We start from the raw sequence: 16,581 nt of genomic DNA, 5'->3' as shown, positions 1-16,581 counted from the left end.
CGCCCTGCCCCGCCCCGCGCCGCCCCTCCCATCATGGCGCCGGGCCCCGCCTCGCGAACCACACTTCCCGCCGGGCAGCGCGGTGGGCGCGCATGCGCAACTCGCGCTGCGAGGGGGGTTCTCGGCGTAACGCGGCCGCCTCCCCCCTCAGGTGAGCCTTGCGCGCGCCCCTAACGGTTGTCCCCGCCCCAACGGTCATCGCCTCGCCGGGGCGCTGAGGGGCCGGGGAGCGGCCGGCTGAGGGGGTGGCGGCGTTCCCCTCTAGCCCGGAGGGGTCCTCGGGACCGTGACGGGCTTCGGCGGGGCGGTTTCGGGGAAAGGGTCGCCGGCTGGAGGGCGGCGTATCCCCCGTAGCAGACCCTGGTACAGGGAGCATCTGCTGGCAGTGCTTCTCCTCGACCCCAGCGATTAAATGCTGCTTATTCGCCAGTATTTGGCAGGCAAGGGCAGGAAAGAACACCCCCCTTGCCCAACAGATTTCGTAACCTAGTTCAGCAAGGGCGATATTTTACATAACTCAGTTTATACTCATCATCTCTTAGTTGTTCTGTTTTCTTTCTCTTTGTTTTCTTTCTTTCTTTCTTTATTCTCTTTATAACCGTGATACACCTCTTGAAAGGAATATGAAAGATCATCTGCCTTGAGCAGTTTTTGAGATGCGAGTGGTTTTCTACAACTGTGAACAATGAGACATTTCTCCTTAGAAAGAGCAGCCAGGCACTGGGACGGATTGCCCAGGGAGGTGGTGGTGTCACCGTCCCTGGGGGTGTTCAAGAGGAGGGGTTGGACGTGGTGCTTGGGGACGTGGTTTGGTGGGTGACATTGGTGGTAGGGGGGTGGCTGAACCAAATGATTTTGGAGGGCTTTTCCAGCCTTAATGATTCTGGGATTCTGTGACCAAAATTTGACCTGTTACGAAGGGAATACATTTTACCATGTTTCTCACTTTGTAGCACAACAAATCAGACTTCTGTTATTTTAAATCTCACATTTGAATGTGAGATAATTTCAGCAGAGACCTTAGCTTGCAATTATGTGACTGGCAGGTTGCTTCAGTAGATGATTTTTAGTAAAGCCCCACTTTAGTTGTGATGCTCTTGATGTGGGATTTTTGTTTTTATTTCTTTATTATTTCTATTTACAGTAATAGTGGTCTGGGTTTTCATTAATAAAGTGTAAATGGTTCAGACAACCTTTCAATTATACTTTTATTTATTCCTCATAGATTCTTCTCTCTTAAAGTAGCTAAGAAAGAACAATGGGAGTTCAAGGACTTTGGAAACTGCTTGAATGCACTGGAAGACCTATAAACCCAGAAACACTAGAAGGAAAAATTCTTGCTGTTGGTATCCTTTGAAAGTAAGGCTAAGGAGCCAAATTTGTGAGCACTATGGCACTTACTTCTATGTGGTCTATTGTGTTTAGCTTTTTAAAATTTTCATATTAAATTGTGACAATATTTTGATGAGTAGTTTTTATGTTTTATAATATGTGGATACTAAGACCTTTATGCTTGTTTATATTTTTTTAAAAGTAAGACTTTTCAACAAGTCTTTTACACAAATGCAGGATGTTTGTTAATAAATAAATGTGCCACTAGTTAGGACTAGAAGATGAACAAAATTAAAATCCTTTTGTGTAAGCTTCTCTTGATTAAATGCTGAAAAAATGTTAGAAACATGCAGATGAAGTAACCTTTCATTTATTTGTAAACATAACTGAGGAGATACTACTTGCTGTGGAGGAGTTTCAACTTTGCTCTTTGTCCAGGTGGCAGAGGCAAGAATTTATTTTTTTCCAAAGTTCACGAGTATTTGGATAACCACGGCTTCAATAGGCCAAGCCTGGAACAGCGAGCAAAAGCCACTCAGTCAAGTATGTGGGCTTTACAGAAACTGTTAATCTGATATATGTGTAGGATTGTACATTATTTCTTCTTAACCATTCTTTAAGATATTAGTATTTGGTTAAACCAAGCAATAAAGGGAGCCAGAGATCGTCATGGTAATTCCATACAAAATGCTCACCTTCTCACTCTGTTTAATCGGCTCTGCAAGTTACTGTTTTTCCGAATTCGGCCTGTCTTTGTTTTTGATGGAGAGGCACCGCTTCTGAAGAGACAGACCTTGGTATGTACCTGTGCGGGGTCATTGCAATGCAAAGTAGGATGTGTGTCTGTTGCTAATGAGTAGAATGTTCAAATCCCTTGAGTTCTGCTTATGCTTCTAAGCCATGAGGATGGAAAGGCTTGAATTACACTGCTGTGCAGATGTTTTTTGCAGTCCCAGTTTTGGTCATCTCTTGGAGCTTGCCACTTGTTCCCTTTTGATAGATACTTATTCAGGTTTGATTTGCATAGAAACCAGATTGCAGAGAAATAGATCATGGCATAAAGCCTGTGTCTTGCTTCAGAATGGATCTGACCTTAAAAACATTTACACCCAGAAGCTGAAAACGACTCCTGAGTCCCACAGAGGACACCAACCCAGAAGGATTTATAGGATCTGAAGGCTGTGTCTCCATTGGTGTAGAGTGAGTTAGGAGTTGCTCTTAGGCTTAGCGTGCAAAATTTATAGAGTAATTTGCTTGATGTGTGTCTGTGGCATTGCGCAAAATTATGTTAATTTCATGTTCACAGGCTAAGCGAAGATACAGGAAGGATGTGGCTGTGCGTGATTCCAGGACAACTACAGAGAAACTCTTGAAAACATTTTTGAAGAGACAAGCTATCAAAACTGCTCTTACAGGCAAAAGGTAGGAATAAAAAATTCCCAGAATGGTTTGGGCTGGAAGGGGCCTTAAAGATCATCTAATTCCAACCCCCTTGCCATGGGCAGGGACACCTCCCACCAGACCAGGTTGCCCAAAGCCCCATCCAGCCTGGCTTTGAGCACCTCCAGGGATGGAGCATCCACAGCTTCTCTGGGCAGCCTGTGCCAGTGCCTTGCCACCTTCATAGTAAGGAATTTCTTCCTTCTATGTAATCTAAATCTACCCTCTTTTAGTTTAAAGCCATTCCCCCTTGTCCCATCACTACAGTCCCTGACAAAGAGTCCCTCCCCAGCTTTCTTGTAGCCCCCTTTAGGTACTGGAAGGTCCTTTCTATACCTTTCTAAGGTATAGAAAGGTATTTCCAAGGTACAAATTTCCAAGGTATATTTCTATACCTTTCCATGTGCCTTAGCTTAGTTTCCAGGAGAATCTGCTCCATGATCTTGCTGGGCACAGAGGAGAGACCAGCTGGCCTGTAGTTCCATGGGTATTCCTTTTTTCCCTTTTAAAAATGGGGGTTATGTTTCCCTCTGACAGTTGTTTTTTCCTTTTGTTTAGAAGTGGCTGGTAAATTTTATGTATCTATTAATTGCTTGTTTTTTTTTGTTTTTCCTCTAAGCAGTGAAGTTTTGCCCAGTATAACACAAGTTCGGAGAGAAGAAATTGATGATATATATGTATTGCCTTCTTTAGAGAATGAAGAGAAGAACAGGTAGGTAGAACTAAGAAAAATAGATAAAATGGTTAAAATAAACTGAGATAAGAGTATAGAAGTGTTGCTGAAAGACCTTTGACCCATGTGATTCCATAATATATAAAGAATATTTATGTTTTATTTCAGTTTCTTTTTGGATAAATAGGATTTTAACTCTGGATTCAGAAACCTTCTAATTATTTGTTAGAAAATAACTAACAGAACAGGCTTTCAGCCCGCAGATTAGTTTTCTTCTTGGAATTCATGTTTAGGGCTGAAAGTGCTATCTCACTTTCAGTGACTACTTCTATGTGACTAAATGAACCCAACTGTTCAAGTTGGGGTAGCTCGTGTGTGGCAGCCGGGTTCTGGTCTGTGTCCCCTCATTTAGTAGTGTAGACGTGTTGAGCAAAATTAGACTTTGTATGTACTTGTCAAATTTGTGACATCTTAAATAAGTCTAAGTGGAAACTTATCCATTAGATTACTCTTTGCACAGTTTGTGTATTCCTTATATACTTTCATATAATTTAAATGCTGACCAAATAAGAATCAGTTAATTATTTAAATCCAGACTAACATAATTTTTGCTTTTTAACTGAGAGAAGTCTGCCTTCTTGCCTTCTGTTTGTATCTTTTTGAACTTTATTTATATTTATATTTATATTTGTTTGCATGTGTATAGTTTGCTGTTGTGTGTGCATTTTTCTATGTGTCAGTGAAGGGAAGACTAATGGCCTCTTATAAGTATTTCATTTACCTAGGGAAATATCTACATTTCTTTTGTGATTTTCAGCTCAGAGGAGGAAGACGAAAAAGAATGGGAAGTGAGAATGAGCCAAAAAAAGATATTGCAGGTAAATGCATTCTGATTCCTTTGTTATTGACAGCTATCCTGTATTTACATGCTCTGTTTAAAAAAAAAAAAAAAAAGTGTTTGGGTTTGGAGGTCTTATTAAAGCATTACTGATAAAGCACACGAGTTAATTTTAAGGATGCCTTGTTTTCCTGCTAATCAGAAAATGCAAATGAAATTTTCTTCTCTAGAATACAGCAGAATAGGATTTTTTAATGTGTTTTCTGGGTATGTGAAGAAGATTTTTTTTTTGTAATGACAAAAATGGAATGTGTACATTTCATGAAATGTGTGCAAATGAAATAAGACAGAATACTTAGCAGAATTTGCATACTTCTGGTATGAATTGATGTTGAAACACTGGTCTTTGAGTTTTCACAGATAAATTCTGTATTCCTTTCTGATGCATTGATCTCAGGGGAACAGGTGAAAAGAAATACATCATTTAAGCAGAATGCATAATCATCAGTGACATTATTTTTCTTTCATCCAAATAGAAAACAAAAATAAAAAATTCTTTTGTGAATATGGTTAATGTTTGAAGTAGTTTGCAAAAAAGAAAACCTCTTTGGAATGATAAAATCAGACTTGCTGAGGCTGTAATACTTGTTTATGTGATTCATACTAAATATCTTCCTATAAAAAGAACAAAGCCAAGCTTTTAAGTTGTAACCTATGGAGTGTATGTCAATAATTAGGTAAGTATTTGGTGTTATTTTGAATTAACACCCATAAATAAATATGTTTCTTTTTCCATTTTTATAGGAAGAATTATTTGAAAACCCTCATTCTGTAGATATTGAATCAGAAGATTTTAACAAGCTGCCTCCAGAAATAAAACATGAGATCTTGACTGATATGAAAGAATTTACAAAACGAAAAAGAACATTGTTTGAAGCAATGCCGGAGGTGATACTTTTTAGAGTATTTTTAGAATAGTTTTAAGTCATTAGAATGGAGCTATTGCCATTAATGCAGATGAAGACTGCATAAGTGTATCACAACTGCAGAGCTTTATTCCCAAGCCTATTTAATGAGAGATGTTATGTTGAGGGAGAAAGAAAAACAACGAGGTAATAACTCCTAACACATCCTTCCCATGTGTGCATTCAGTGTCCTATCTCTTGATTTCTACTAAAATTGGCAGAGCTAATTCAGTTTGGCAAGAATGAATAAATCATGCTGTGCCTCATGCCTCAGCAGCATTACTCCCAACGTTCCAAGTGCAAGAACAAATTACTAATGTGGATAAATCAAGCAGAATGAACACAGTTTGAATTCCAAACCCTCAGGTTGTTAGGGAAGCTGGCAGCTGGGAAAAGACCTTCATAGCTGTAACTCAGGCAGATGTGATACTAAAGCCGTTCAGAGACAGAGAACCCTACAGTGCTTACTTCTAGATCAGCTATTCAGAGCACAGTTATTTTTTTTTTTAAAGTCCAGTAACTGTCAGATGAAATGATAGCTTGTGCCTAAGTGTACGCTAAGGAGCATCTAGTGGTGGGCAACATCTTAAAACCAACCACGTATGGATTCTGTGAAAATTGTGTTGCTTTAAGATGGGGACCAGGCCCATTAGCCAGCTAACATTTGTTGGTCACACCACTTATGTCTTATTGTGTTTAGCCAGTATTCAAAACTATTTACCTTTTAGACTTCTAATGTGTGTTATGATGCTAATAGCACTGTTGCTTGAGAGTGCAGCAGTCGACAAAAGACAAATGTTATCTGTGTAAAGCAAATAGGAAAATATTTCTATTAAAAGGCTCTCCTGAGCATGGTAAGTGCGCTTGCATAAAGGTACAGCTGGTGGCATTATATTTAAATTTACTTGGATTATTATTATTATTTTTAAGGAGTCCAGTGACTTTTCCCAGTACCAGCTTAGGGGTTTGCTTAAGAAAAGCAACCTCAATCGGTGCATAGAAATTGTAGAAAAAGAATTGAATCAACAGCACTCTGGTCAAATCCAAGAACAGTATGAAAATGAAGGTGGTTTTGTGAAAGAAGTGGAATCTAGAAGGGTAATTTCTGAAGACACTTCTCACTATATCTTAATAAAAGGTATGTCAGGTCTTCATTTTATAAAATCTCTTATTTCCTGTGTGCAGTCTGCAGCTGTTAATTTTAAGAAAAACACTGAATATTGTTTACATGTGTATGTATGAAATTTGCAGTACTGTTAGCTATAATCGTGATCTTAATTGTGATCAGCAAATGTAGAAAATTAGTTTGTTAACTTTCAAATGAACTTTTTCCTTATGGTTTATTAACTTTCAAATGAACTTTTTCCTTATGTAAGATGGAATGCAGTCTTTTACAAAAATGTTTCTTTTCAGGTATTCAAGCAAAAGAAGCTACTAGTAGAGACTTGGAAACTACTGCAGGACCCTCATCAAAAAAGCCTGAATTTACAAAGTTGAATAAAATTAATGAATCTTCTGCAAATGCAGAAGTAGTTGCATCTGACAAGTTGCAGACAGAGAAAGATAAAAATGTAGTAACAGCACCACCCTCTCCCCGGACTTTGCTTGCTATCCAGGCAGCTATGGCAGAAAGCAGCTCAGAAGAAGAACTGGGATACAAAGATGAAGGACGCTTGAACGTTGTCCCATCTATAACAGAGGAAGGTAGTGTGTCTCCAAGAACATTACAGGCAATTCAGCAAGCTCTGAATGATGATGATGATGAAGAGGAGGAAGTTGTTACTGTTAGAACTGATAGAGTGCTAACAGAAAGGTCAGAAATGAAGGATTTTCTGCTTAGTAGCTCCGATGAGGAAGATCAGGTCCCTGAAGTACGGGAGGATAAAGAAACACCTATGTCTGCAATTCATTCATCAACCCAAGTGATTATGCAAGATGCTGAATTTGGACAAAAGAGTCAGGAGTTGGAAAAAAATCAAATTACACACAAGGGCACCAGTATATCCACAGCTGAAAATTATTCCTGTGTTGATGATGCTAGAAAAGAAAAAGAAGACAAAGAAGAAAGTGATTCAAAAATGGACTTAAATTCTTTGGAAAACAAGGATACAAACTTGTGCATTCAGAAGCCAAGCTATTCCCCTGCAGAAAATAGTATAGGGTCTTTGATTCACAATGAAACAGCAGACCTTTCTGAAACTGAGGAAAACTTGAAAACTTCTAAAAATATAGAGGAAGTAATTTTACAAACAGGAGAGAATGTATCTGAGGTACAAAAGGAAATAATTTTTTTTCCAGCAGCAGAAGGTCCTAAAGAGGAAAGAGAAGGGATATCACAGTCTGAAGACAGCGATTCTGATGGTATGTGTTTTTTAATCATATAAAAAGATAAGAAAATATGACCTTGTTTTATATGAAGTCAGTTTAAACTTCTCTTTTAACAAATGGTTTAAAACACATCCATTCCTGGATGTGTATGGATTGGAGAAAAAAAATCTGAGCTATATTTTTCCCTTGGTCTTATGCTGTTTTGTTGAAACCTGAGTATACAATATGGAGAAGGAGGACAGCATGCTGTTCTGTACCTTGAACGTAATTAACTGGTGTACGGAATGGTCAACTATTTGGTTTCCATAGTTTTGCAATCCTTATTTCTGTTTATTGCATTTAGCAAAACAAAACCAAGGAGTTTATTTTCCTTTTATAGGAAGCTTTATTGAAGTGGATGCTGAAATCAGTAATGAGGGTGATTCACCTGCTAAATATGATGAGAGTCTGGGTGAAAAACCAGCACTTTCAGAAATGGAGAAGGACAAACAAGATGTTGTCACACAGAACTTGCAGGAATCTGATGGAGCGCAGCTGACAAACAGTCAGAATGCTGAACAAGAAAATGATGGTAAAGATGCAGCAGATGAGTGGCAAGACATCAGTTTGGTAACTCCTCGTTATTTGTTTTGAGCTGGCAATGAAGTGCTCTGTCCCCAAATACTTTTTAAGGAAAAACCATTGGGCAACTCTTTACTGTTTCATTACTTTCATATATTCATTTTAATTTTATGGGGGCTGATTTTTGCTTAAAGATTACAGTTAACCATAATCTCTCTGAAATTGGAGGGAAACTGTAAGGTTTTAGCACTCTGATAAGAAGAAGCCTTATCTATGGTCTTGTAACTTACTGCATTAGAGAAACTGACAACTTCCTAGTATGAATTAATGGAGCATACATCTATGGTATTAGAATAATGATAACTGTGGACTTAGGTGTCCTTAGGCAAAGTACGTAGTAAAGTACTAAATTGTTGAAATGTCCAAAATCTTGTTTTGTTTTTCAGGAAGAACTAGAAGAATTAGAAGATGACCTTTCTGTTGAGCAGGATGTGCTTCAAGCTCAAAAACAGCAGCAGGAGCGTGTTGCTTCTTCTGTAACAGGGCAGATGTTCTTGGAAAGCCAGGTAGTATTTGTTGAATCATTTTGATATGATGTATCAAAAAGATTCGCAGTTGAATATTTTCTTAAAAGCTGTGCGTTGTTTATTTAGTTATGGGTCACCTTTTCTTACTCCTAGAAGCTTGTTTTCTTCCATCTGCTTGATTTTAAATATTGGAAATACGGAGATTAAACTTCAATTCCAACAATTTTAAATAAATACTATAACACCATAAAATAATATTAAGGTTATGAGTAGATCAATATATTTTTAAAGATCAGCTTTTTAAGGTTGTGCCAGATTGATCTTTTTAAGGAATCTCACCAGTAATACCTGTGTAAGCTTGTAACCTCTGTTAGAGTATTAACATAGAAAAGACAATCCAGTCTGCTGGAAGAACTACTTGAAATACAGTGTAAGTTAATGCAGCTGTAATTCAGTTGACTAGTATTAGTCTACTAGTCTACTACATCCTTTGTATGAGATACTTAACTGAGGTTATACAATGTATTCCATAATAGCAGATTGTGTAAAATGTATCAAAATACATGTGTATCAAACCACCCTCCAGAGGATGACTAGTCTGCCTGCTGTTAGTTAGCAGATAGATGTATTTCTCATAGGCCTTCCAGCTATTTTCTGAGCTAAGGTGATGACTAATTTTATTTTATTTTATATTATTTTTACCTCCATCTTTCCTCTTGGAGTCCACGTAACTGCTAATGCGTGGACTTTTCTCCATGGCAAAGTAGGGGTTGTGGAAAGTACAACACTTGAGCTTGTTTGTGTAATTAATACAGGAGATTCTCAAATTCTGCAGCAATAGTTTGATCAAGTGGTGCACTATCTTCCTCAGATGAGTAAGTGGGATTTCTGCTTCAACTTAACCGTACATAGTGCTCTTTTGTTGAAATTAAGATTTGCTGTGAAATATTAAATACCTCCCAAGTGTGAATCTAGCAGTTTTGAGTCATGTAGAAAAACATTAAAATTTCATTTTTCAGATGAAATATTAACTGCTTTGCCTCCTTACAGGAGCTCCTCCGTCTGTTTGGCATTCCATACATCGAAGCTCCAATGGAAGCGGAGGCACAGTGTGCAATACTGGACCTCACTGACCAGACCTCTGGGACAATCACTGATGATAGTGATGTTTGGTTATTTGGTGCACGGCATGTTTATAAAAATTTCTTCAGTCAAAACAAATATGTGGAATATTATCAGTACATTGATTTTCAGAACCAGCTAGGTAAGGCTCAGCAATTCATCTGTTAGATACAGTCTTTGATAGGACAGCTTTGCCACGTATCTTTTTGAAGTTGAATTCCCAATGTTGAAATTCCTACATAACAGTTGTATAAAATGCCTGTTCTTTAGAAAGGCTCTAAAGAAATTCAATTGGGTTGCTGTTTCTAATGCATGATGCAAATTCAGTTGACCCCTCTGAATCTGCAGCTGCCTGGTACACCTGCATTCAATACAGTGAATTAGTGTCATGATCAGTCAAGGCTGGAGGCGCGAACTACAGTGCCAGGTTCTGAGTAAATGTCAGTATGACTTTTCTCATGTGGGAAAATTGTATTCTGATGTCATCGGATTTGTAATATTCTGCAAAGGGAAGTTTATTTTGGGCATACTGACATGTAACGATTAAAAAAGGCTCCAGTGTAATTATATGCTCTGTGAAAAGTTTTTTTTTTTTTAGTTAGTATTGACAGTTTTTTCTTCTGATTGTACTTGTACCTATCTGATCAAATTGCTGCTAATTATATTGAACTGTTAAACTTCAGTGTTGCACAAAGTAGATTGAGGAAAATATGAGCCAACTTTTGCATTTTTTTTTTATGTCTTGTTTAAGCAGGACTCAAATTCAGCTTTGACATTTTTGGGATATGGTCTTTGAGATAATATTTTAATGCCTTCAGCATGTAATGCCTTCAGCTCATTTTTTATGTGGTGAAAAATGTTTTTGATTTATTTTCCCAGCAAACTGAATGAAACTTTCCCTACTTATTTTAGGTATGGCACTGTAGTTTACTTGGAAAGAAGTTCTGCAGAAGCACATATGATTTTTAGCTGCTACTAATGTTAGAAACCAGAGATGTTATTTATTGAAAAACAGTCATCATCTGTCTTCATGTCACATTCCTCTGCAGTCTTTTGCTACTATTCCTTTTCTATGCATTAAACAGTTCTTGCCTGACAGTTAGTGAGTATTCTGACTGGCATTCTGATGGGAGCTTAGACACACGTTCCTTCTTTTCTCCATAGCAATATTTATTTTTGATGTAAACTCCTGAAGCTAGTCACTGCGAATTAGTCTGGTTGCCTCAGATCTTATAATGTACCAAGAAGAAGAGGTCAACTGAGTTCTTCCTTCTTTCTAGCTGTTTCTGAGGCTCTTTTGGTCTGTTGGAGTAACTGCAGTAGCATAGAGCAAATGACTTCCAGTTTGGGAGCACTTTCAAGAAGCAGAGGTGTTAATATTGTAGACTAGAATTCAAAACTGAGGATTTTAATGTTTTTATTGCTGATTCAGGAGTTGCTAAATTCAGGTCGGCACTAGATGAGAACAGGACAGTGACTGGAGAAATATAAGTAAAATATTACCCCTTAGCTCTTGAATACCATAGGGGAAATCTGGATTTCTGCACTGTAATGCATTGATTTTGGCAAGATGTGCTAAACTATGCTAAGCTAGCAAATACAACTATGGTGCCTGAGCTTGCAGTAGCATATTGACACTGCTCCAGAATATAATTTAGCAAATCCTGATGTTAATGCATCTGTATTTCTTTTGTTGTTTGTCTTACAAATTAAAAAAAAATAATTCTGGAAGAGAATGGATGCAGCATGCACTGGTTATATTTGGTTTACTGTCTTTCACAGGGTTGGATCGAAACAAGTTAATTAATCTGGCGTACTTGCTTGGAAGTGACTACACTGAGGGCATCCCAAATGTTGGCTTTGTAACAGCGATGGAGATTTTAAATGAATTTCCTGGGCGTGGATTGGAACCTCTCCTAAAATTCGCGTATGCTTTGTTTTATTTTTTTCATGTCTTTCTGTAAAATTAATGTTAGTAAATACACTTTGCTGCTGCTTAAGCATTCAGCAAAACATATGAGCATCGTTAAGGATGCTAAGTTAACTATAAAATATGTGACTCCTTGTATCGGTATTTGAAATGGCAGGTAAATAAAATATATTGATACAGCAGTTACCACAAGACTAATGAAGATAATAGAACAGCTTTAGAACTGCGCAACTGCCTCTGAGTTCATTGCAGAGCTGGATCCCTAGTGGAGTGGAGGTTGTTTCTCCCTGAGTATGTGAGAAGGTGCTGTAGCTTGCTCATAGAGAAAAGAGACTTGATGAGTGAGGAATGGATGACCTGGAAAGAGACAGACAGGTAGGCTGTGGGGAAGAACAAGGTTTGAAGACTGACAAGCCAACTGTATTGGCAATCATGAAGATGATTAGAAGTCCTTTTTATTTGTATTTTTTCCAAAAAAATCCAAAAATGATTGTAACATGTGGTATGTCCTTCCCAAATCAGGCTGAATTTGAGCCCTTCTGTTTAGCTGCTTAGGGGGAATCCAGGTGATGTTTGCTACACTGGCTGGCAGTGGCTCTATTGGTTGTATATGTTTTTTCCTTTCTGCTTTCAGATATATGTCCCTTTGGCCATTTTTATTAGAAAATTACCTACCTCATGTCATGTAGTAACTGAAGTAGGGAGTCTGATTAAAGCCATTTAAGTTAGCATGGATGCTCTTGACATTCCAAGCTACATTTTATGGGGATAAATGAATGTTTTCCTCTGTTTTTCAGTGAATGGTGGCAGGAGGCTCAAAAAAATAAAAAAATGAGATCTAATCCACATGATACCAAAGTCAAGAAGAAGTTGCGGGATCTACAGCTTTCTTCAGGTTTCCCAAATCCAGCAGTGGCAGAAGCATACCTGAAGCCTGTGGTGGATGAAAGAAGGGGTTCGTTCACCTGGGGGAAGCCTGATGTAGAGCAGATCAGAGAATATCCTTTTACTATAAGACAAGAATTGTTAGCTAAAAGTATCCAGATTAAAGTTCATAGGGATAGGTAGTGACTCGTTAGCAGTGTGCCAAATTCTTAACATCTCATTGGTGTGATGGGCCTCCTTGCCCCCGCTGTGTGTGCTCTCATACACTGATACCATCTTTGGAATTGAAAAGAATGTAGCTATACATGTATGGCATTTGAGGCTGCACTGCCCTCCTGCTTCACTTTGAATCCGGTCTCATAGCGGGGCTGAGCAGCTTGTTGTGACATTACGCTTCTGTAACTGTCCGTCTTTCACACGTGAGTTTCAAAACCTAGTTATTTATTGCATTCCTTGCAGTAATGTCTATTTCTTGCACTGGTCGCGGCTTGAGCTGCAGTGAATTGTTGAAAAGTAGATGGCAATGTGTGCAGAACTAATAATGTTTTAAACAGTAAATGAGAATTTCAGGGTGTGCAAATGTACAAGTAGTTTATTTACAGGTATCGTATTTTATGGCAGTACTGCATAGCCAAAATGAGCTTTTTATTCCTGGAGGCACACTTTTGGTAGTGCTAATAAACACTGATGACAAACAGAGATGTAATGGCATGATGAACACACATCACATAATATTAGAATCATCCACATAAGTTGGGCTTAATAACTTGAGGCATTTTCTTTGTTTTTGTAGTAGTAAAAATATTGACATAGAGTAGCCTTCCTCCAGACATGGGTTAATCGAGGAATTTTTATTTTGTGTTTACAAAACAGCAGCAAAAGCCATTTTTAATGTTCCTTAACTTTCTGCACATTCTGTAAAGATCACTTTGGCTGGACTAGGACAAAGATAGATGAAGTCCTTTTGCCTGTGATGAAACAGCTGAACTTGCAGCAGGTAAAGTATAGAACTCTGTATAGCTTAAGCCTAGTTGGAAAATTGGAAGAGATGCATTTTAAAACGAACAGCAAGGCTTTAATCTATAAAATACATTTATTGGAAGCTGGAATTTGACCATATTTTTATCTTTTTGTAAATATATATAAATATAGATTATATATATATAAACCAGTAAACAGTTCTCTAGACTTTGTTTCTTAATGATTTTGGTGTACTGTGAGGCACTCTATGTAATTTCAGAGGCTGTAATTGTAGTAGTTGGTTTACAAATCGGTAATCTATCAAGCAGCTTCTTCAAGTCCAAGTTGCTGTTTGCTCCAGATATAGCTGGAACTACAAGTACCTCAAGTACCTTTTGTGCTTTAAAAGACTGTGTGTTGTCTCTTAAAATGATTTATAAAAATGCCCCTAAGACTTTGGTAAAGTGAAATGGACCATTGGGTACCATACCAATCCTTTAAGGAGAAATACAGACTAAACCATTGGCCGAGAGCCCACTTATAATATTACTCAACTTTACAAATAAATATACTGTCAGCTTTCATACAACTTAAAAGTGGTGCGTACTGTGCAACTCTAAAAGTTATTTGCAGAACTGATTAACTAAGCTAGGATTCTTTTCTCCTTTTGCTACCAACAAGATGTAGCCTACACAAGTCCCCTAGGCTGTCTCTAGTCAGAGGCTTGAAAGGTACCACAACACTGTCATTAGATCCATACATTTTTAGGTTGACTGGAACAACCTTTGGAAGTGTCTGTCTCCTTAGCTGATTTTAGGGAATGGTAGAGGACTGGTATAGTCTATACAGCAAGCCTGGCTGTAGCTGAGAAACCAGATCCATTGTGTGCAACTGCTTCTAGTTCTACTCTCAATCTCTCTACTGTAGCAGCATGTGTTAGAATGAGTTCAAGTCCAACGGCAGCATTTTGTTGTACTGACATATGCAGATGTGAAGTGTTAGCAGTATTTGTTAGTAAATGTTGTGTTGTTTTAACAGCTTGCATTTAAGGATGTGTTTGCAAGGATGTACTGCAAAGATTCTCTGCATTAGGGTTGAAAATAGCAATGTATATCTAACCATAATCACATACACAATGTTAATAAAAATTTCACTGGAGTTTGCCCATAGTTCCTATGAAGGTTCTTATTGCATAATTTATTATAAAAGTACAAGTATTACTATAATAATACATCTTACCCACATGCATTACTGATTTCATTAGTCATTTGTCCTGCTTTAATTTATGATGCTTTATGGTATGTCTTAGATAACAACTGAATTCCTGTCACAAAACATCCAAAGCTGCTTCACTGTTTTATTTTTGTTAGACTCAGCTTCGGATTGATTCATTCTTCAGACAAGCACAGCATGAAAAACAAGCTATTAAAAGTCAGAGACTACGCAGAGCTGTGACTTGTCTGAAGAGAAAGGAAAAAGAAGAAGAAGCTGATGAAATTCGGGAAGCTACTGCTGTTATGGAGAAAGAACTTAAACAGCATGAGAAAAGGAAAGGGGGAAGTACTTCAGGCTGCTCAAATCATCAAGCCATGGCAACAGAAATCCAAAGTGGAAAGAGAAGGAAGCGTTCAGATTTCAGAAAGGAACCTTTATATGGAGGCGGTTTTGTTGGGAATTTGCATCTCTCAGAAACTTCTAGTGACTCCTCAGCAGAGGAATTGGAAAGCAGAGATTTAGATGAGAGCAAAAGGAGGAAAATTACCTCTGAAGTAGAGACAACAGACCATAAAGAGAAAAAAGGGTACAGTAGCTCAAGTGGTGAGGATGAAGAACTGGGAAACCTGATCATGGTGACTGCCAAATCTGTGTTTGAGGGCAGAAAACAGAAACCACGGAATAAGAGAGGAAAAAAAAAGAAAAAGCCTTAAAGAAAAAAAGTCTTAAAGATAGACTGTGTATGTGTTTTTTATCACTTAAACTCTGTAAGTATTCTAATGAATTTGAATGTAAAAAAATAAATTATTCATCTGCAATTGTCATGTATTGTTTTGTGTCTGGAATTTAAATAGGAGGGATTTTAAACAATGGAAAAAAGAATTCTTTCAGCACAATTACTCAAGCTGGACTTGATATGTTTTTTCTGTTCTGAGGTTATAAAATTAAGCTAAAAAATAATATCTATTCCTATATCTAAGCCCTCATAGTATGTCATGAAAAATAGTACAGTAAATTCTTATGATCCATAATTATAACAATAATTGCTTATATTCTGAATGTAAATGACATGTTTTGAAACTTGGAGTTACGTGGGGATGTCCAAAGACAGAATTTGTTTCCAAAAGTGATGCTCAGAGGTAGCATGGAGGTTTTTAAGTCCTTTAGATTTCACCTTAGAGCATTCATCACTGGGCATAACCTGTGAAATGATCTTTCTTTCATTTTGCTTTCCTGCTTAACCCCTTTGTCTTATCAGTTGCTCTTTCTGTTGATCTGCTGTGTCAGTGTCTGAATGAAAGCCAGAATTTTTCTTTGTTCACTTTGCGTCTCCATGCAGCTGGATTCTGCCAGTCTGCCCCAACACTGCCAACTTTCCTTCCCTTCCCACCCTCGCTTCAGTTTCATCAGTGAGGAGGTTTGTAATAACAGTGCGGGGGCTGCTTCCTGGGAAACATTCATCTTGCTTGTGCTTCAAGAACCCGGCATACAGATCCACTGGCTGCAGCACTCATGTCGGATTCATTTGTGAGAGAAACAATTTGTTAGGCCCAGAATATCTCTTTTATCCAAAATATCCCTTTTGATAGCACTTTTGTAAAAAAATGATCACATTTGAAGTGATTTCTTTGTCTGGACAACTGATTTACAGCATTGTTTTGCAGATCACTCAGGCATTGCTGAATGTTACTTTAAAAGGTAGAGCAGGCCTTGGTGGTTTGTTTGATAGCTTCTAAACGTGGAAGAGCTCCCATTATTTTCTTTTGGTGAGTGTGATAAAATACAGAGACCTTCAGTTCTCTAAG

The 16,581-nt window shown here is 37.9% G+C and overlaps 1 protein-coding gene across 9 annotated transcripts; it reads left to right on the top strand.

Moving 5' to 3' along the window:
* The first annotated feature begins 19 nt into the window (after nt 1-19).
* Nucleotides 20-15,594, top strand: ERCC5 (ERCC excision repair 5, endonuclease). Of its 9 annotated transcripts, none has more exons than XM_072032171.1 (16): nt 20-151; nt 1,226-1,346; nt 1,954-2,129; nt 2,639-2,754; nt 3,395-3,484; nt 4,263-4,323; nt 5,088-5,231; nt 6,179-6,386; nt 6,662-7,609; nt 7,956-8,185; nt 8,584-8,703; nt 9,715-9,928; nt 11,569-11,713; nt 12,514-12,716; nt 13,516-13,598; nt 14,932-15,594. In XM_072032171.1, exons 2-16 carry the CDS (start codon nt 1,259-1,261, stop codon nt 15,487-15,489), a joined length of 3,384 nt encoding a protein of 1,127 aa, XP_071888272.1. In that variant the 5' UTR covers nt 20-151; nt 1,226-1,258; the 3' UTR covers nt 15,490-15,594. The 9 variants fall into 9 exon arrangements, with proteins under 9 accessions (XP_071888272.1, XP_027299641.2, XP_071888275.1 ...); XM_027443840.3 differs by having other exon boundaries at nt 30-151; nt 3,392-3,484; nt 12,514-12,714; nt 13,514-13,598; XM_072032174.1 differs by having other exon boundaries at nt 38-151; nt 1,246-1,346.
* The last annotated feature ends 987 nt before the right edge of the window (nt 15,595-16,581 follow it).

Source organism: Anas platyrhynchos, chromosome 1, assembly GCF_047663525.1.
Source record: "Anas platyrhynchos isolate ZD024472 breed Pekin duck chromosome 1, IASCAAS_PekinDuck_T2T, whole genome shotgun sequence".
Taxonomy (NCBI): Eukaryota; Metazoa; Chordata; class Aves; order Anseriformes; family Anatidae; genus Anas; species Anas platyrhynchos.
Note: the sequence above shows the minus strand (reverse complement) of the source record. Positions and strands in the feature narration are given on the sequence as shown.